A 21,507-nucleotide genomic window follows, 5' to 3' on the forward strand; every position below is an offset into this window, starting at 1 on the left:
TTCTTTTCTAATAGGTATTTCTTATTTCAGTTGTCGAATGTGGGTTAAAAATGCTGGCATAGAAGACTTAGCATATGTACCTATTGAAAAGTTACACCAACTTAAGTTTGTTTGTGGTGGGCACTTCATCCTTCAATGCCAAAGGAACTCGGCTGAAGAACTCAGCTATTCCAACACTGGAATTGAGCAATCCCATCTTGCCAGATGAAGTTTTGACAGAGTTTCCTCTTCATGTAAAAGACTCCAATAAAGAAAACCTCAAGACAGGTATGATGATGACTTCAATTATTTTTTTTAAATGTAATTTACTATCTATCAATTTTTCTGAATTATTTAGATGTCTTCATTAATTTTCTTTGGTTTCCAAAACAAACCAACCGAATGCAATTTAACAAGGTTCTTTCTTTGTAAACACAAACATGTGTGTTGTATGCTTATCAATAAATAATATATAATTTTAATTATTAATTATATCTATACTTTGTTACAGTTCTTTATGATCATTCATATTGCATTCCAAAGAAGTCAAATCCAGTTGAACGAGGTATGTTTATCTAAAATTATACTAATAATATAAAAAGGAAATATTTAATTGTTTGTTTGTATTTGATCGGCTCCGTAACTCGAAGCCAAGATAGCCTAAAGTGCGGGTTAGAACCCCACAGCTTGAATATTGTAGTAAACCCACTCGTAACACAATTTAGCTTAGAATGAGGTGTTGAGTTAGAGGGACTTTAGTAATTTGTGTAATACAAATTCTTCAAAAAAACTACCGGACCAATTTGAAAAATTTTAGGCAATCTACATTAATTAGCCAGGTCAGCTAGTTTAATAATATTTTTAAGCTAGTAATTTTTAATGTGAGCAAGACATGTACTAGACTGATTGTACCCTAGTTGGGTTAGAACATGACATTTTATTACCCAATTCACATTTCATTTTCTGCTTTCAGTACCCCTTACAACTACAACCAAACAACTAAATTCAACATGTTTGGGAGCTGTGGATATACCAGATTCTGGTATTTCTGCGAAAACAACTTTTGAACCTCTTCCTTCTACTTCCAATGCACCAGAACATATGAGCTATAAACCAATTACTCATGGTAAGTGTACAAACTAATTATTTACCTTCTAAAATATGCCTTCCCTCAAACTAAAGAATGCCACCCTGGATGCGTTCTGCAGTCTGCAGTCAGGTCAAAATGAACTTATACTATGTACAACATTCTAGGTCTCTGTACATTTTATATTAATGCGATTTGACCGTGCGGATACGAACAAAGAACGCAAAGCACACGTGACTGATTGCCTTATCACGACCACTTACAGATTGTCTTGACATACCCGCAGACCGCATCCAGAATGCAGAACATTAAAACCTCTAAATTCCTTTAATTTAATATTATGTCATTGTTATTGAAGGTGGGCCCACGCTTCATATTTTATGAGAAGAGCTATCATTATCCTGTCTTTGAATTTTTTTAAAACTTGATAATGATTGATTGATTTGGAAATAATATGTTTCATAAAACAACTAAATAAATTTTAAACTAATTAGCATATTTATAATATTTCAGATGATAAAAACATTTGCCATCAAGATGCACAGGCAGAAATATTAGTCCACAGTTATAAAAGACCTAAGAAAAACATTGAAATGAAAGGTAAGATAAAACATACCTAATTTAAAAAACTAAGTAAAATTGCTGATTAATTAACCAATATTCAATTCAATTTGCTTTAATGTTGTTTTTTTACTAATGGAAATGTTTTTATTACAGACACTTCATCAACATTTACAATTAAAGAGAAGAGGCTTTGGCGACAGTTACAAAATGCAAAAAAAACAATAAGGAATATAGCGAAGTCAAGAGTGAATTTAGACAAGTTAGATTCGGAAGTGCTGACATCGTTAGTAAAGGATGTAGTGCAGAATAACAAAAAAAAGTCACAAGGAAAAAGGTGGACTATAGCCAACAAAATATATGCTTTGGCTATATTTAAACGGTCCCCTAAAGCATACCGCTATATGCAAAAGCTGTTTACGCTACCAAGCACTAAAACGCTCCAAAGGATTTTAAAAAATATACCAATGGAGCCTGGTATAAATAAAAATATAATTGATATGTTAGAGGCAAAAGCATCAAGTATGCCAAAGGAAAATAAATATTGCTCGTTAATATTTGACGAGATGGCGTTAAAGAAACTGATAATTTATAACGAAATTGCTGATAAAGTGGATGGCTACGTGGATTATGGAGAGGGCGAGAACATGGGACGAGAAAATAAAATTGCAGACCATGCGTTAGTGTTTATGATACAGGGTGCTAAACATAAATACAAACAATATATTGCGCACTATTTTGTGGAAGGCACAATATCAACAGCAAAACTGGCAAAAATTATATCGGACATCATCAAAAAATTAAAAGAAATCGGATTTGTGGTTCTAACAACAGTTTGTGATCAGGGATCTACAAATATAGGAGCTCTTAACATGTTAAAAAGAAACTGTGGACAAGGCATAGATAGCAACTTTTTCTCTGTAAATAATGACAAAATTTTTATAATCTATGACATCCCTCACTTGTTCAAATCATTACGAAACAATTTCTTTAAAAGTGGAAATATGTCTTTCGATGGAAAAATTGCACAATGGAGGCATTTGGTAGTTGCAGAAGAACACAACAGAAATTTTTTAAATTTTAAAAAACTGAATAGTACCATTGTAAATCCAACATTCAAAACTAAGATGAGGGTGAAGTATGCTGCGCATGCTCTGAGTAATACCGTGGCAGCTATTTTAAAAATGATGGCATGGAAAGAAGTTTCTGATTGCAATGATACAGCATTTGTGATTGAACAGTTAGATAAACTATTTGATTGTACAAATGGTCCATCATCTTTAAATGACGTAAAGAAAGGGATCCGGGAAAATGTTTCCACATCAAGTAATCACATTGAGTCTTGGACCTTTTATACTGATAAGTTAAAAACCATAAAATTTATAACAGCAGAAAACACGATACTAAAAAATGTTAAATGCGTAAAGGGATATCAAATATCTATCAAATCCTTAAACGATATTTGGGAAAAGTTAAAGAATGAAGGGTTTAAATATATGAACCTTAGACAGTTTAACCAAGACTCTCTGGAAAACTTATTTGGAATCATTAGGCAACACAGTGTAACCAATAGAAATCCCACTATCACGCACTTTACTGCAGCGCTTAAAACAAGCATGGTTACTGGGCTGAAAGTGCCTCATAGCAGAAGTGCTAATTGTGAAGCAGACAACAATAAACATATGCTGGAATATAAAGACATTTTAAAAACTAATTTAAAAGCAACAGAAATAAAAATTAATGTTCAAGATTCCACAGACACTGAATTTTATCCTGTGTTGTCTATCCCGGACCCTGAAAACTTAGAACAGCCCATTGAAAATTTGTGTAGCCTTGAAAACCAACCAGTAGTATATGTAAGCGGGTATTTAGCTGCCAAACTATTACAGAACAGTTCTTGTTTAATTTGTGAAGAGTGTTTGAGCGTGAAAACTCCTGTTGACAATGATTTGTATGCATATTTATATCTCTTCGCGAATGGTGGCATGATAAAAAAAGTCTCGTTTATCCAACAATTCAATTATGTACCACCGTAAATGAAGCTAAACAATTTTATCATGACCATATTGCCGACCAGATATATATGGAAAATGTTGGAAAATTCATTTTCTTAATGTTGAGTACAAATTGTAATTTTAGTTGGTTTAAATGTCAACAACATAATAAAGAAATTTATGATAAGATGTTTAAAATATTAAGTTATCTTTTTCTAAGAAAAAGTTGTAAAATTATTAATGACAGCTTCATAAAAAGTGAAAACAATTTTGCTGACAAAAGTAAAAAAGCACAGCAACAAAGCATTGAAAAGTAATCTTGAGGCTGAGGTTCGATCAGCTGATAAGAAAATTAAAGATGTTAATAAATAAAAATCCTATTTTTTCTTAGAAAAAGTTGTGAAAATAAAAGTTTACAAAATTATCATTTCTGTACTTTGTTATAATATTCAATAATTCCTCATGCCTATAACTGCTATGTCATGTTCAATACTTATTGTAATATACCTATTTTATTTCGAAATAAATAATTTACGTTACAAAACTTCGTTTTACTTACACATAGTATAAAATAAAAATAGCATTAAAATATTGAAAGTTCCTATACTAGATATCGATATGCAATTACAACCCTAGCAAAGTATCGATAATCGATAAGTTATTACGAACGTCACTAATACTGTCAGAAAATAATGCATTATGTTGGTAGCTCCGCCTGTAGTTTGTGCGGTTGGTAAAGATTTGCGGGTCGTTCTCTAAAATGCATATGTGTGCGTGAGCTCAAAAAATATCTATGGAGTGCCGTCTCTTACTCTTTTATGCTCTTTGGTCATTGTGCTCTTTGGTCATTGGCACTGCTGTCAATGTCAAATCACAATATTTTTTTGTCTGCTGGTTTGCGTGTGAAAAAATGTTTTTGTGTGTTCTTCTTGTGCAAATTCCAATAAATTAATATTATTTTTATTGCGAATTAATAAGAGAGTTCATATTACTAGGAAAGTATATTAATGTTGATTACCCAAGATGAACAAAAATTACGAAAGATGCACTCATTGTAATCGACGAAAATGGCTCACTTCTGGCTGCCTTCGCAAATGGTTGAAACCATTGGAATGTAAACATTTGCAACGAACCATTGATAACAAGAGAGATTTTAGTAATGCAGATATAGTAAATTGTGTCTTTTTGTCAGAGAGGAAGCCCCCAGTTAACACAAACAAATTTGTTAAATTCTGGAAAAACAAATTGTTTATCACTGGTAGTGTTAGATCTTTGCAGCGTTATTTTGGGACTAAAAGCAATGGTGGCGAATATATATGCAGTTTGGCTAAGCGGAACCATCCCTCAACATCATCAGAGAAATGTTTCATTGCCAGGTCTGATTATGATTTCAAAGATCTATTGGAGCCGAAAAAAGAAATGGTAAAATGTCAGCATTCAGAAGGACATTTAGTTCTCAGAGGTCATCAGCATCACACATCGCTTGAAACATGTTCAATATATTGTCAGTTGTCAAAGTAAGTCTTCATTTTAGTGGACTATTTATAGTGTGTTATATAGTCAAATGATCATAGAATATAAATGTTGTATTATTGACAGGCATGGCTGGTATTGGGGTGGCATAACTTCCAGTGAGGCTGAAGAACTGTTGGCAGGCCAACATGACAATGTATTTCTTGTCAGAGACTCGTATGACTCCAGGCACATTCTGTGTGTCTCATTCCGGTGTGTTGGCCGAACACTGCACGCCCGCCTCAGGCATGCCAATGGTCTTTTTTCATTAAATAATGAAACATTTGTGCCAGTTAACAGGATATCAGAACACTGCGCTACAGTGGATGTCAAGTCAAATCTTTTAGAAATGCCTTTTAAATTAGCCAGGCCATTAAACAGGTATGTACATTAGCAAATAGTTTTGTAATGTAAACATTATTGTTACTTATAATTAATTAATGACCTCTTGTTTGACATTATTAACATTTTTTGTTTACTACACAAAATTGATTGAATTAGTATAATTTAATTACTTGTCATCATCATTATTATCCATTAACATTCTAGAATAGGCTTTTTACATTTTAAAACCTATTTTCAGCAAGCTTGAGTATGGATGTAGGAATTATGTTTACTTTTTAGTATCGTATTAATAGCATCATAGAAACAATTTAACACAAATGTTTTTTGTTTTCAGATTTGCAACCCTGGATTCTTTACAAATGATATGCAGATTTGTGATAAGGGTAACAGTTGCACCAAACAATTGGGACAAGTTACCCTTACCACCTAACTTGATTAGCTATGTATCTGGAGGCAGTGACTACATAACACCATCATAGCCACATAAACATGTTACTGTGCCTTCAAAATAACTATTCACACCATATTGTAATCCTATTTACAAATAATGGACTGTATCATTTAATATGAGTAATGTGTAGTGTTTATAAAATTTATACAAAATGAATATTTTAATAAAACTGATAATTGTACTGTGATGCATGTTTTGTTTTTGTGCTCTAAATAAAATATTTAGATAATACCTTTATCGACTTATAAACGAAATATATGAATAAAACCATTGGCAACTTTCATATCAATTATTTATTCAACAACAAAATAGTGTAGCATCCATTAGAATTCTAAATAAAATACTGTCCTAAAGCCTGTAAATGCTGCTAGGTTACTTCAGTGTGTTTATTCCCAGTATATTCTTAGCCTAAAACAAAAATACATTATGGTTAGTTATGGCACTTCATACAATTTAATATTACCTACTTATAAGTTTCTAGCTATTGCTGCAGTGGCAGCAAAAATATGGTTTTCTTGAAATGTTTAATTACAAAAGTTGTTACATAGTATGATCTTTTCAACTTTAACATAATCAATTGTCATCATCATCATCATCATCATCAATCAATTGTCATCATGTCTAAGATCATGTCATTGTAAAATTAAATTATTTTGAGATCACTTAAAATCTCTCAGTAGATTGTGTAGCCATGATTTACTAAATCTATTAGCGCAGCATATACATGTTTAGTTACTGCAAATGTCTTACCGTTACAAACGCTGCAGTTAACGTTTGGGGAGCAGCTGAGACGGGATTCAAGTTGAGCGCGGTTTGTATCAACTGGGCGTCTCTAATCCGAGATGATACGAAACTTCTCGTCGCGTTGTGGTTCGCGCTTTTGTCTGTTAGATAAAATAATTCCGTAGCCTTATAAATGCCGGCTAGCCCCACTCGTCGGATATACCAGTTGAACTGAAATAACAAAAGATCTTATATCAATCGCAAGCTTTTATAGGTAGGCTTAAGTGTAATTTACGGCGCGCGCGCACGGGTGACCTTTGTGACAGTATGTCTCTCTTTTTCTCTTTATAAAGGTGTAAAAGAAACAGATATTATAATAATTATACTATCACGAATAATACTGCGCCACGGCGATAAAAGTCACCCGTGAGTGCGCGCCTTTACCCGTTTGCGAATCATTCTCTTTATCAAGCTACCGTCATATAAAAATAGACATGACATGGATGGAAAATCCTGTAACTACCTACCTGTTGCAGTTGCTTGACACGTGGTATAGAATGATAAATAAAATTGATTAGCATACAATGTTATTGTTTTAAATGTAACTTACATCAACACTTCTATCACCAGAATGATAGCAAATATCGTCCACTAAGGACAGCAGTGTAGCAAGACAGTTTGGTACATTGTTTGGGAGTGCTTGAATCGCCATCGCCTTGGGCCATGTACTCCTGTAAATAAATATTATACGAAATGTTTAGTATATTATTGTTTTATATTTTACTAATAAATATTATTCTTATTACATATTATTAATTATACATCCAAAGCTAAATCAATGTCTATGTATAATTTATGTATATTTAGATACTTATTCATATTTTACACACTTACTTATATGGTTCTATCATAGAAAGTCTTGTAATAATTGCATTTTCTATGAATTTGGTTGGAACTTTGTGTTCTTTCAAGTCTTCTTTCGGCCACTGAAAATGATAGGGAATGAATGAGTATAAATAAGTGTAATTTTTCCTGAAATAACTGTATATTTATGTATGATCAATAAAATGACTTACGTTTTTCATTTGTTCCACTAAACTTTCATTGCATTTAACATTGAAATAATGAACTAGATCACCTCCTCCATTGGGGAACAAGCCATGAGTGATACCAGGGTAACCAGCAGCCTCTGCTCCTGCACTCAGTGACTCCACAGACCAGCCAGTCTTCGGAACGTACTCTAGAGCACACTGCAATATGTGATTCTTTACATTCTCTTCATATTGGTGCTCTTCTTGCTCATTCACTACTGGTGTTGGTAATTTCGACTCATGCTGAGGAGGATTTTTACAATAGTGTCTAATTATTCTTTGGCTTTTGTTGACTGGGACAGTTGTTAGTGGTAAAATATATTTATGGCCATTCCTTATTGCTGTCAACAAATGAAACAGTTTAGTAATTAATAAATTAACTTGATGAACATTATAAAATATTATTTTGTGATATTATGTAAGGTAATAAATAAAATTTTAAACATGTAAAGCAAAAATAAATTTATTAATAAAAAGATTAAGCTATTCACAATCCATAGTAAGAGCCTGCATTTTGTTAATATTTATGCATTCAGACAATCTAGCCACTAAACCCTCAATCAGATGAAAAGCATTCAATGCAGAATTTATAATTTCTTTCTTGTTTTCAACAGGTATATTATCCAAGACATTTCCTCCAACATTTACAGATATATTTGTATCATTCCCAAGTCCTTTTCCTTCTTCAATTTCTTTCATCTTCTCCTCATAGTGAGCTTTAGACATGTTCAGCCCAGTTCTTAATTTCTCCAAGTAATCGGATTCTATCATTTGGAAGCAATCTCTTATTCCAGTTTTATTTTCTGAATCTCTTAAAGCCAAGTATCGGAGGAAATTAAGTGATGTAATTATTTGATCAGCCAACTCGACTATGTCTGATTCTGCTCCATGTGGTAGATTACAAATTTTCTTAATCATATTCATAAATTGTGCTCCTGTAAAACATTTGTCTAAGGTAGCATCCTTCAGTGACAAATCTATAGAGTTCTTATACAATGTAATAGCATATCCAATCATGCCTGAATGATTTGCTGTCTCTATCAAATATTTAATGAGCATAATCCTCCCACTGTACACAAACTTATTAATATGAAGACCTATCAATTTTACTGCCTCTTTGCGTAGTGGCTCATACTGTGAATAAATTGCCACATTCATTAAATTCTTGCACAAGTCAAAATGTACTGAACAAGCTAACAAAGTTTGTGGTGCATTATCTGGCAGATGCTTTAAAATTGCATTGCACAGTGCAATCCCTTTGGCAAGTAGCCCATATTCAGTGAAACTCAACAGATGTACCACTGACAACATTACAGTGTGGACTGTGTACTCTGCGCTGTAGACTTGAGGAATATTAGCATCAGGAACTTCAAAGTGACCAGAAAATAGGGTGTATGCTAATCCAGCCAAAGTGGTCATGTTTATTTTCTCTCTGTGCTCATAAGGGGCAATCTCATCATCATTACTGGCATTTGCTTTTTTAACAGATTTCTGGTTTTCTTTATGACAGATGTTAATGTATTCTATCACTCTGAATATGTTCTTCTCCAGTGTGCATATATCTTGAATGATCATGCTGCAACATTGCCTTGCTTCACTCATTGCATTGTTATCAGGGTCCAGATCGATGTTAATCAATGGTTTTCCAAGAAGACTTACAAGAAATGCATTTATAATTTGTTTTGCTTTCATATTAAAATGAGACTGTTCTAGCTCTTTAATAAAAGGACGGTAGAAAGGTGGGAGCATTGAATAAACCTTAGCAATTCTCCTAATGTTTGTGTCACAGTCCATGAGCAAGCGTTCTTTATCTTCCAAATGGTGTTCAGGGATTGGAATGTTCTCAATATATGTGCTTATTGAGTTCAAACACCATTCCAAAGATCTTCCTCGTTTCACTGATAACTTCTTCAATAATTGCTGAAGTGGAACTAAGATTACACCAAACTGGGCATCATTTTTGGCTACTTCTACTTGTTCAATTAACTCCAGCAGCGCTTCTTCGGGTGTTGAGGCTTCAACTATAAGTGCTAATAGTTGTTCACAGGCACCATGAAGTGATGGCTTCACTATGATAGTATCATCTTGGAGTTTGCCTACTATTACAGAAATTAAGTCCCAACAGTTGTCCTTAAAACTATCTTTATGTTTCTGTTCATTAGGTACACTAAGAGCTTCCTTGTATTTGCCCGTGTCCAATAAATTGGATATTAGTTCAACAACGTCTACACTTGGTTCCATGTTGCCAAAATAAGAGTTCGTATATCCAAAGAACTCTGAAATTAAGTGTGCCTAAACTGTATTAACTCATTCGTGCTTTATATATGAATTAACTGTTCTATACGCATTAAATTAGACGTATTATACGAAGATTTATACAACACAAAGTAGCAGACAAACTACTTACAACGGAAAACTCGCTGCAAATTACTCATTCTTAAGCTGCGGTTATCTTTTAGAACGAGTCAAGTATTTTCCAACTTCTTGTTTCAGTTCAAATTAATATCGTTTAACTCGCAATACATGCCAGGGGAAAGTTGTAAAAAACTGCGATTTTTGTGAAAACCACCAGCGAATGAAATGTCAAAATCGATCAAAGTGACATTCAGGTTTTTTTTAAATCGTTCTTCATCATAGAGGTAAAGGAGGCAAAATTAAAGTGGATTTGCAATGGAGAGGTCATAGATTAAATTGGTCATAACATTTTTTTAATCACTTATCATGATGAATGATAGATATCCGTCCTTATGGCCGTGCTTTACAGTATGAATTTGGTTTAAAACGACATTGATTGCTTGTGGCTAACCTTATGGCCAACGCAGGTTAGTACATACCAGTGGGTAGACACTTCTCATTCAAAAACTAGTCTCTATATGTAGCAATTGATATACAACCTTATCCCTTAAGCAATAAAGTGCATTTTGGATTGATTTCACTACAGCAGGGGAACCCGCGGATCAATACCACCATACTAAAAATAATTGTTAGTGTCCTTATGTTGGTAGTATTGTTAGTTTGACAAATGAAAAAAAATGTCTGTCAATTGAGTTTGAGTTTTTAACCGGCGAATTGATTCGTGTGAAGTTATTTTCTCAGATTTGGTGCAATATTACTGTAAATAAACTTTTCTGTCGTTTACGTTGAGTTGATTAAGTTCCTCCGTATCGGGCGTGATAAAGTTTGCTGTTCAGTGTTATGTTTTTTGTGAGATAGAGACTCTTTTAAATAAGCTGTGTTTCAACTTCTACAGAAGTTTAAACTCTTATTTACTTTTCTGTTTAATGGGTATGTTATCTACTTACTTGAAATATTAGATCTATTACAAATCTATTATTCATTAAAAACAACCCTATGTGATGAAAATGTAAATGTACTTTCAAAACTGGTAAATGCATGAACCAGGGCATTGACACTGGTTGGAGAGAAATTATAGGCTTTGTTTAATTAATACCTATTTCATTTTAGGCTTCTACTGATAATGGAGAGTAGAAACAACAAGAAGTGCGTTATTTGTAATAAGAGGCGAAGTCGTGGTGGATCACCCTTACTTTTGAGTAGGTTTCCTCTGGATTCTGACCGGTAAGTTTCTAATAACACTCATTTATTACAAGATAATTTTACTGATTGTGTAAACTTAAAGGCTGGGATTAATATTTTTAATCATACAGTAAATAACCATAACCAATTTTTAATTTCAGTATTTTGTTTCGTACTCTGTAAATGAATTGCATAACAATACTAAAAGAAATTAGTTGATGAATAAATTTCAGTTTGTTATTCTTTTTCTTTTCTAATAGGTATTTCTTATTTCAGTTGTCGAATGTGGGTTAAAAATGCTGGCATAGAAGACTTAGCATATGTACCTATTGAAAAGTTACACCAACTGAAGTTTGTTTGTGGTGGGCACTTCACTCCTGAATCCTTCAATGCCAAAGGAACTCGGCTGAAGAACTCAGCTATTCCAACACTGGAATTGAGCAATCCCATCTTGCCAGATGAAGTTTTGACAGAGTTTCCTCTTCATGTAAAAGACTCCAATAAAGAAAACCTCAAGACAGGTATGATGATGACTTCAATTATTTTTTTAAAATTTAATTTACTATCAATTTTTCTGAATTATTTAGATGTCTTAATTAATTTTCTTTGGTTTCCAAAACAAACCAACCGAATGCAATTTAACAAGGTTCTTTCTTTGTAACCACAAACATGTGTTGTATGCTTATCAATAAATAATATATAATTTCAATTATTAATTATATCTATACTTTGTTACAGTTCTTTATGATCATTCATATTGCATTCCAAAGAAGTCAAATCCAGTTGAACGAGGTATGTTTATCTAAAATTATACTAATAATATAAAAAGGAAATATTTAATTGTTTGTTTGTATTTGATCGGCTCCGTAACTCGAAGCCAAGATAGCCTAAAGTGCGGGTTAGAACCCCACAGCTTGAATATTGTAGTAAACCCACTCGTAACACAATTTAGCTTAGAATGTGTGTTGAGTTAGAGGGACTTTAGTAATTTGTGTAATACAAATTCTTCAAAAAAAGTACCGGACCAATTTGAAAAATTTTAGGCAATCTACATTAATTAGCCAGGTCAGCTAGTTTAATAATATTTATAAGCTAGTAATTTTTAATGTGAGCAAGACATGTACTAGACTGATTGTACCCTAAAGTTGGGTAAGAACATGACATTTTATTACCCAATTCACATTTCATTATCTGCTTTCAGTTCCCCTTACAACTACAACCAAACAACTAAATTCAACATGTTTGGGAGCTGTGGATATACCAGATTCTGGTATTTCTGCGAAAACAACTTTTGAACCTCTTCCTTCTACTTCCAATGCACCAGAACATATGACCTATAAACCCATTACTCATGGTAAGTGTACAAACTAATTATTTACCTTCTAAAATATGCCTTCCCTCAAACTAAAGAATGCCACCCTGGATGCGTTCTGCAGTCTGCAGTCAGGTCAAAATGAACTTATATGTACAACATTCTAGGTTTCTGTACATTTTATATTAATGCTATTTGACCGTGCGGATACGAACAAAGAACGCAAAGCACACGTGACTGATTGCCTTATCACGACCACTTACAGATTGTCTTGACATACCCGCAGACCGCATCCAGAATGCAGAACATTAAAACCTCTAAATGCCTTTAATTTAATATTATGTCATTGTTATTGAAGGTGGGCCCACGCTTCATATTTTATGAGAAGAGCTATCATTATCCTGTCTTTGCATTTTTTTAAAACTTGATAATGATTGATTGATTTGGAAATAATATGTTTCATAAAACAACAAAATAAATTTTAAACTAATTTGCATATTTATAATATTTCAGATGATAAAAACATTTGCCATCAAGATGCACAGGCAGAAATATTAGTCCACAGTTATAAAAGACCTAAGAAAAACATTGAAATGAAAGGTAAGATAAAACATCCTAATTTAAAAAACTAAGTAAAATTGCTGATTAATTAACCAATATTCAATTCAATTTGCTTTAATGTTGTTTTTTTTACTAATGGAAATGTTTTTATTACAGACACTTCATCAACATTTACAATTAAAGAGAAGAGGCTTTGGCGACAGTTACAAAATGCAAAAAAAACAATAAGGAATATAGCGAAGTCAAGAGTGAATTTAGACAAGTTAGATTCGGAAGTGCTGACATCGTTAGTAAAGGATGTAGTGCAGAATAACAAAAAAAAGTCACAAGGAGAAAGGTGGACTTTAGCCAACAAAATATATGCTTTGGCTATATTTAAACGGTCCCCTAAAGCATACCGCTATATGCAAAAGCTGTTTACGCTACCAAGCACTAAAACGCTCCAAAGGATTTTAAAAAATATACCAATGGAGCCTGGTATAAATAAAAATATAATTGATATGTTAGAGGCAAAAGCATCAAGTATGCCAAAGGAAAATAAATATTGCTCGTTAATATTTGACGAGATGGCGTTAAAGAAACGGATAATTTATAACGAAATTGCTGATAAAGTGGATGGCTACGTGGATTATGGAGAGGGCGAGAACATGGGACGAGAAAAGAAAATTGCAGACCATGCGTTAGTGTTTATGATACAGGGTGCTAAACATAAATACAAACAATATATTGCGCACTATTTTGTGGAAGGCACAATATCAACAGCAAAACTGGCAAAAATTATATCGGACATCATCAAAAAATTAAAAGAAATCGGATTTATGGTTCTAACAACAGTTTGTGATCAGGGATCTACAAATATAGGAGCTCTTAACATGTTAAAAAGAAACTGTGGACAAGGCATAGATAGCAACTTTTTCTCTGTAAATAATGACAAAATTTTTATAATCTATGACATCCCTCACTTGTTCAAATCATTACGAAACAATTTCTTTAAAAGTGGAAATATGTCTTTCGATGGAAAAATTGCACAATGGAGGCATTTGGTAGTTGCAGAAGAACACAACAGAAATTTTTTAAATTTTAAAAAACTGAATAGTACCATTGTAAATCCAACATTCAAAACTAAGATGAGGGTGAAGTATGCTGCGCATGCTCTGAGTAATACCGTGGCAGCTATTTTAAAAATGATGGCATGGAAAGAAGTTTCTGATTGCAATGATACAGCATTTGTGATTGAACAGTTAGATAAACTATTTGATTGTACAAATGGTCCATCATCTTTAAATGACGTAAAGAAAGGGATCCGGGAAAATGTTTCCACATCAAGTAATCACATTGAGTCTTGGACCTTTTATACTGATAAGTTAAAAACCATAAAATTTATAACAGCAGAAAACACGATACTAAAAAATGTTAAATGCGTAAAGGGATATCAAATATCTATCAAATCCTTAAACGATATTTGGGAAAAGTTAAAGAATGAAGGGTTTAAATATATGAACCTTAGACAGTTTAACCAAGACTCTCTGGAAAACTTATTTGGAATCATTAGGCAACACAGTGTAACCAATAGAAATCCCACTATCACGCACTTTACTGCAGCGCTTAAAACAAGCATGGTTACTGGGCTGAAAGTGCCTCATAGCAGAAGTGCTAATTGTGAAGCAGACAACAATAAACATATGCTGGAATATAAAGACATTTTAAAAACTAATTTAAAAACAACAGAAATAAAAATTAATGTTCAAGATTCCACAGACACTGAATTTTATCCTGTGTTGTCTATCCCGGACCCTGAAAACTTAGAACAGCCCATTGAAAATTTGTGTAGCCTTCAAAACCAACCAGTAGTATATGTAAGCGGGTATTTAGCTGCCAAACTATTACAGAACAGTTCTTGTTTAATTTGTGAAGAGTGTTTGAGCGTGAAAACTCCTGTTGACAATGATTTGTATGCATATATATCTCTTCGCGAATGGTGGCATGATAAAAAAAGTCTCGTTTATCCAACAATTCAATTATGTACCACCGTAAATGAAGCTAAACAATTTTATCATGACCATATTGCCGACCAGATATATATGGAAAATGTAGGAAAATTCATTTTCTTAATGTTGAGTACAAATTGTAATTTTAGTTGGTTTGAATGTCAACAACATAATAAAGAAATTTATGATAAGATGTTTAAAATATTAAGTTACCTTTTTCTAAGAAAAAGTTGTAAAATCATTAATGACAGCTTCATAAAAAGTGAAAACAATTTTGCTGACAAAAGTAAAAAAGCACAGCAACAAAGCATTGAAAAGTAATCTTGAGGCTGAGGTTCGATCAGCTGATAAGAAAATTAAAGATGTTTATAAATAAAAATCCTATTTTTTCTTAGAAAAAGTTGTGAAAATAAAAGTTTACAAAATTATCATTTCTGTACTTTGTTATAATATTCAATAATTCCTCATGCCTACAACTGCTATGTCATGTTCAATACTTATTGTAATATACCTATTTTATTTCGAAATAAATAATTTACGTTACAAAACTTCGTTTTACTTACACATAGTATAAAATAAAAATAGTAATCATTAAAATATTGAAGGTTCCTATACTAGATATCGATATGCAATTACAACCCTAGCAAAGTATCGATAATCGATAAGTTATTACGAACGTCACTAATACTGTCAGAAAATAAGGCATTATGTTGGTAGCTCCGCCTGTAGTTTGTGCGGTTGGTAAAGATTTGCGGGTCGTTCTCTAAAATGCATATGTGTGCGTGAGCTCAAAAAATATCTATGGAGTGCCGTCTCTTACTCTTTTATGCTCTTTGGTACATACCAACATCTTGTCTCCTTCCTTACAAACTCCAAGTTTTATCGCCCTTTCAGAGTGAGCTCATTATTAAAAGTGAGAATTGTTTTTGCATTTGACCTTGCTCCATCTTTTAAAAAATACAAAAAACTGTCACTGTCAGAAAAACTGTCAGCTGACTGATGGAAGATGATGGATTTGCCAGCAAATTGAAACAAATCAAGAAATCCGAAAAGTTCTAAATTAGATAAACTAATAATTTTTAAGGATATGTACATACTCATTTTAAAGTGATAAGTGTTTTATTGAGAGCTTAGCATATTTTGTTTTCCGCAATGGCAGCAAAGCAAAAGAATATATTTACGAGAAGTAAACCATTGATGAACATCTACAGCACAGTAGATCACGAAGGCAAAGAGGTATTTAAGATAAAATATCACTTATTGAATAATCTTAGTGCCTGTAATTAGGTTTAAACGGGTTTTTGTATTAGGTTGAAGTTCGTGAAGACGCTGAACAGTTAGTGAAATGGCATGAAATATCCGACGCGCTCGTGGCGGCCGGCTACTACCGCGCTCAGCTGCAGGGCCTCTCGGCGTTCGATAAAATAGTGGGCGGTTTGAGCTGGTGCATAGAGTTGTGCGACATTGATGTAGACATCAGCCTGCTGTTTGAAGAAAATCTTACCATTGGCAAAAAGATGTAAGTTCCTAAAGTAATGAACATTTACTAGTAATTAACAATTGTTATTTTTATTTATTGATCACCAACAAGTTATAATTAAGTTTTCTTATAATTACATCAACTTTTTATAATTTCAGTGCATTGACAGAGAAAATAGTTAAAATTCTGCCTAGTATGAAATGTCCGTACATAATTGAACCACATCAGATACAGGGCCTAGATTTTATTAATATTTTCCCACTGATTCAGTGGCTTATTAAGTACTCAAGTGAATTTAGAGAAGCAAAGGAGGATGAACTGAGAAAGTTTGCTGTTATGCAATATGAAAAGAGCCACATATTTGAATCTGACAGAGCCTTATTTCTACAAAAAGAGAAAATGTTAAGAAATCTGGCAAATATTCAGGTAAACATAAAATCAAATCCCTAATATACAAATCCTTCTGTTTAAAGTCATGAATACTTAGTATTTAATTTATTAAACTGAATAAAATGGTTTTTCCAGAATATGTACAAACCATGTAGAGTCCGTAAACGAAAAGGAGGCATGCCAGTCAATGAGCTGGAGCAAGTCAACGCTACATTATCGGAGTACGACCAGCGGATGTTGATGCATGTTACCACCAATAAAGAGGACACGAAAAAAGATGAAGGACTTGATTTCTTGGTGAGTACCACCATATTAGTATTACCTTAAACGTTGTGTTTACTATGACAAATAAACATGATCGTTAAATTGTTATTTTATATTTTTAGTATGATTATGAAAAGACACTGGCTGATCCATCTGCCATTACAACAGAGGTAAGTTGAATAGATTTAATTAATTGCCCCTTTTTAATATTTTTGAAGATTTCATAAGTATAATTTTATTCTTGACTCAACCTTTTTATCATTGAGATACAGATTTTATCATGGTACAGATCAAATACTCAGCAATTAAGTTCTTGAAAGTTAACAAGCTATTATTTCCAGACTGACCGATTTGACAAAGATCTTGATAACAATCAAGATACAGCAGACACTAAAAAACATTATGCAGTGCTTCAATCGGAACTAACTGGCGAGGTTTCAAAAGAGCTGGAGAGGAGTGAAAAGGTCAAGTATTCTGAAGATGCTGATAGACTCACCAAAGCTATCAATGCAATGGAAAAGGAGATAGATGTGTATAAAAGAGACCATGAGAACAGAATGGATGCTGCAAGGAAGCAATATTCAGACATGGTTAGCAAATTGAAAAAGATTACTTGCAAATTGATGAATGCAGATGATTCCAGGTATTACAGCAAAATATGTAGCTGTATACATTTTAATTTTCTTCTATAACAAGCTCTGTAATAAAATGCATTGTTTTTACAGTGACAAGAATGTGAAAGAGTTTTACAAATCATTGAAAGAACTTGCACATGAAAGGATTGAACTTTTACAAATAATTCAGCACAGAGAAAAAGAACACAAACGACTTCAAGAAGAATTGAGGTTGGTTATTTTATTATTGTGAATTCAATTCAGCATAGGTATTTTAATTTCTACTATATTATTATGCTAAAAATGCTCAATTTGCTTTTAGAGGTAATAAAAAAACAGTTTATTTGTTTTAAAGCTCTACACTTTGCTGCCTTCAGCACTACTCATTTTAGCCAATTGGGAAAATCATTTTTTATTTAATCAACATTCTTATTCCATGTCAACAGAGCTGCTCAAGATCCTGCGAATATTCCAGAAGACCAGCCTCTAACACCAGAAGAGCTGAAAGAGTTCAAACAAAGAGAAGACAAGTTGAAATCCTTCATGGCCAGTATGAGACTAGAGTTGGCCAAGTTGAACCGTGAAGTGCTCAGGTACAACACTGCTGTGGATGAGGTACCAGGCACTGCTGAACTCTTGCAGTATGAGAAAAGATTCATGGAACTGTATAACCAAGGTGAGATTTTATTTTCTAGTAAGTCACTAAACTATATAGTAGATTTGTTTATTGTAATTTACTGTGTTGAGCTTAGAACATCACTACATTTCTAGCTAAGGGTCTGTTCTGGAAAAACAGTACAACATGGCCACACAAAAATCTCGAAAATTTATAGAATATTTTTATTTATTTGGTATTAGAATTTCAACGGCGGCGTATTGCCTCTATTGAACTCTGGTTATTTCACCAGGACAACAGCTGCCTAATTACTTATAGGCGGATGAAAATCTTGCTAGACCCATTGAGAAGTTACCTGGTTCGATTACTGGTCCAGCCTTTAAAAATACTTGTAACTTATATTGGTTAGCATCTAGGCTAGGTGTACTAACTAGGTGGAATACACTACCACCGGCAAGAAACCTTTGCCCAGTTGCTCATAAAAATGTTAACTTTTGTTTTCAGTTGCTTCAAAACACAGAGAAACAAAGCAGTATTACATATTTTACAATACACTCTATGAAGTCAAGTTGTATACTTCAAAAGAATTAAGTTTGCTGAATTCCATTCTGGATAACTATGATGAGTAAGCATGATTTTACAAAGCACTTTCCTGTAATCCAAAGGTGTTTGGTGTTTATAATATCAGTGTTCTAAATGAATATTTGGCTATTAACGAAATAACTAAAAAAAAAAAGTTCATAACACTAATTCTTATATGAAAATTGCAGAGCAATGTCTTCAGCTAGAAAAAGGGAAGAATTTATGACCCAATTCGAATCCATTGTTGACTGGGTCAACCAAACGGTCAAAAAGGTCGAAGAGAAGTACAGAATCGAAAAGGAACGCAAAACAAACCTTCACAGCGAATATTCGCGATTGCTTGAAATACAGCGACAGTATGCAGCCGCGCTGAAAAAGCTCGCTGAAGAGAGGCAGAAAATAAACAGGGAGAGACACAGTTGACCTGTGTCAATAATCATAGTGCAATAACGTAATTGTATGTTTTTATTATCCACACACAATACATATAATATCTAGTCCCGGAAGACAGTAGACGATTTTATACTTTTATATTTATTGCACCAACTATGAGGTAAACAATAATTTTATCTATTGCTAAGACTGATATAGCTTTTTATATTGTTTCAAATTTTCATTTTATGTGTAAGCATAGTAATATAATTCGTTTATAATAATTATAACATGGTGTTTTAATTACATTAATTTTATTAGATTAATTTAAACTATCAATGCATAGAAATACATCATTATAATGATAAAATAGAGCATCTTCAATAAGTAGACATTTTATAAAACTATCGATAAGCTGCCGGCAGGATTGTTAGATTATCATCATTATTATAGCTATCTTGAATGCTCCACATCGTTACCAACATACTCTGTCTAATCTGTGTTGTTTTCGTTTTCTCACGAACATGCCACATCGTTTGTTCAATGTTAGGGCCTTTAATATGTTTCGTGAATGGTAATGCTGCTCAGCCGTCGCGCGTCATCAAAGCGTGACCACGCTGCCGTGAGTGTGACTCTTGCGCTCGCTGTGTCCGTGGCCATGGCTATGACTCTGTCCATGGCCGTGGCTCGGGCCGTGGCTGTGACTCTGACCGTGGCTATGGCTCTGTCCGTGGCTATGGCTCTGTCCGTGGCTATGGCTCTGTCCGTGGCTATGGCTTTGTCCGTGCCCATGAGACCCAGTGCTAGTCTTCTTGTACAAGGTGAAGGAAACCAGCTCTCTGTTAGCGTTCGTCATCGCCATGGCATGCGACACTACGTCGTACCCCAATAAACCGTGAAGCCGATTCACCACCACCAAAGTTAGACCTTTCTGAGTCACTTTGACAGTTCTTTCCATGTCTGATGATGTTGCTATCGCCATCCCAAAGGCCGAGTTTAGCTCCTGAAATAATAGATAAAGTAGTTTAGTGCTAGAACCGAGACTAAAACCCGTATCATTGCAACTCTGCATAGGTACATAACTATGTAAGCAATGATACGGGCCTGGCGCATCGTAATACTATTACGATTGTAAGGGTATGCTAATCGACTGATCTATGAAGCTTATAGTTAATCATTTGGCATACTTGTCGATTTACTAAACGATTTTAACTTATTGCTGATAATGTGTTATTTAAAAAAAAAATTGTATGACTCAGTGTTATTATTTCCAATATGTACCTTCCTATTGGAAATAGGTATGAATGATGTACTTAGTTGCTAAAAACGTGAACGTGTTACAAATGTTATGTAGCAACCTATGATTTTATCAATGAAATACCTGTGCATTGTATTGGTGTGCGTTACACTCGTATAGAGCTAACATTATTTATCCCTAAATACTTGATAAATGGTTGTTAGTACCCGCACTAAAGCCGCCCGCTCCTCGCTTTTGAGTCCGTACACGGTGGCGCCTTCATCCTTCGACAAGTGCGGCGCGCTGAGGCTGCCCATCACCATAACGTACGGCATGGTGGTATCGTTCGCACAAAACTATCACCGACAACTGACCGGGCACATCGTAACGTCAACGACACACGCGTCGGATGTGATCGAGCGGAATGGAAGCGACACGCGGCGTCGCGGCAGGTTGTGGCGGCACTGCAGTGTGAGTGAACTCAGGTAACGAGAGGCTGGCATACGTGGTTCACAATGGCGCGCGTGTGTGCGTGCGGCCTTCACGCGGCCTGCGCCAGCGCCGCGGCTCCTCCATCAAATGACATGCACCGATACGAGAAAAAACAACAAACCTGTTTATTTTGTTCATGCGATGAGGATAATTGTGGGTATATTTTTTGTTAGGTGAATTCTAATTATCGAAACTTGTCAAGTTTCAAGTAAGTAGTTGCGTCTACTTACCCGCCGTACCTAAATTATTTATAACATGTTTCCATCGTACACGTAACGCCTGCTAGCAATAGAAAAGAATATTAACATTCAGGCCCTGT

General features: G+C 34.0%; 4 protein-coding genes across 5 annotated transcripts; 2 read left to right on the forward strand and 2 right to left on the reverse strand.

The window, feature by feature from the left end:
• The first annotated feature begins 4,481 nt into the window (after window positions 1-4,481).
• LOC135077486 (uncharacterized) lies at window positions 4,482-6,210 on the forward strand. The gene is made up of 3 exons (XM_063972040.1): window positions 4,482-5,138; window positions 5,221-5,514; window positions 5,813-6,210. Exons 1-3 carry the CDS (start codon window positions 4,645-4,647, stop codon window positions 5,955-5,957), a joined length of 933 nt encoding a protein of 310 aa, XP_063828110.1. The 5' UTR covers window positions 4,482-4,644; the 3' UTR covers window positions 5,958-6,210.
• On the reverse strand, window positions 6,205-10,376 carry LOC135077481 (ubiquinone biosynthesis protein COQ9, mitochondrial-like). Of its 2 annotated transcripts, XM_063972035.1 has the most exons (6): window positions 10,151-10,343; window positions 7,729-8,084; window positions 7,547-7,638; window positions 7,263-7,383; window positions 6,680-6,883; window positions 6,205-6,337 (listed from the first exon to the last, which is right to left on the reverse strand). In XM_063972035.1, exons 1-6 carry the CDS (start codon window positions 10,176-10,178, stop codon window positions 6,302-6,304), a joined length of 837 nt encoding a protein of 278 aa, XP_063828105.1. In that variant the 5' UTR covers window positions 10,179-10,343; the 3' UTR covers window positions 6,205-6,301. The 2 variants fall into 2 exon arrangements, with proteins under 2 accessions (XP_063828105.1, XP_063828104.1); XM_063972034.1 differs by lacking the exons at window positions 6,205-6,337; window positions 6,680-6,883; window positions 7,263-7,383; window positions 7,547-7,638; window positions 7,729-8,084 and adding an exon at window positions 8,191-10,019 and having other exon boundaries at window positions 10,151-10,376.
• A 5,616-nt stretch (window positions 10,377-15,992) lies between these two features.
• Window positions 15,993-19,749, forward strand: LOC135077480 (coiled-coil domain-containing protein 93). Its single transcript, XM_063972033.1, has 10 exons — window positions 15,993-16,377; window positions 16,452-16,660; window positions 16,780-17,047; window positions 17,147-17,308; window positions 17,398-17,445; window positions 17,617-17,918; window positions 18,001-18,120; window positions 18,336-18,565; window positions 19,010-19,130; window positions 19,276-19,749. The coding sequence occupies exons 1-10, from the start codon at window positions 16,294-16,296 to the stop codon at window positions 19,508-19,510; spliced, it is 1,779 nt and encodes a 592-aa protein (XP_063828103.1). The 5' UTR covers window positions 15,993-16,293; the 3' UTR covers window positions 19,511-19,749.
• Window positions 19,535-21,174, reverse strand: LOC135077490 (zinc transporter 7-like). The gene is made up of 2 exons (XM_063972043.1): window positions 20,924-21,174; window positions 19,535-20,462 (listed from the first exon to the last, which is right to left on the reverse strand). Exons 1-2 carry the CDS (start codon window positions 21,029-21,031, stop codon window positions 20,061-20,063), a joined length of 510 nt encoding a protein of 169 aa, XP_063828113.1. The 5' UTR covers window positions 21,032-21,174; the 3' UTR covers window positions 19,535-20,060.
• Window positions 21,175-21,507: the final 333 nt, after the last annotated feature.

Source organism: Ostrinia nubilalis, chromosome 13, assembly GCF_963855985.1.
Source record: "Ostrinia nubilalis chromosome 13, ilOstNubi1.1, whole genome shotgun sequence".
NCBI classification, from domain to species: domain Eukaryota; kingdom Metazoa; phylum Arthropoda; class Insecta; order Lepidoptera; family Crambidae; genus Ostrinia; species Ostrinia nubilalis.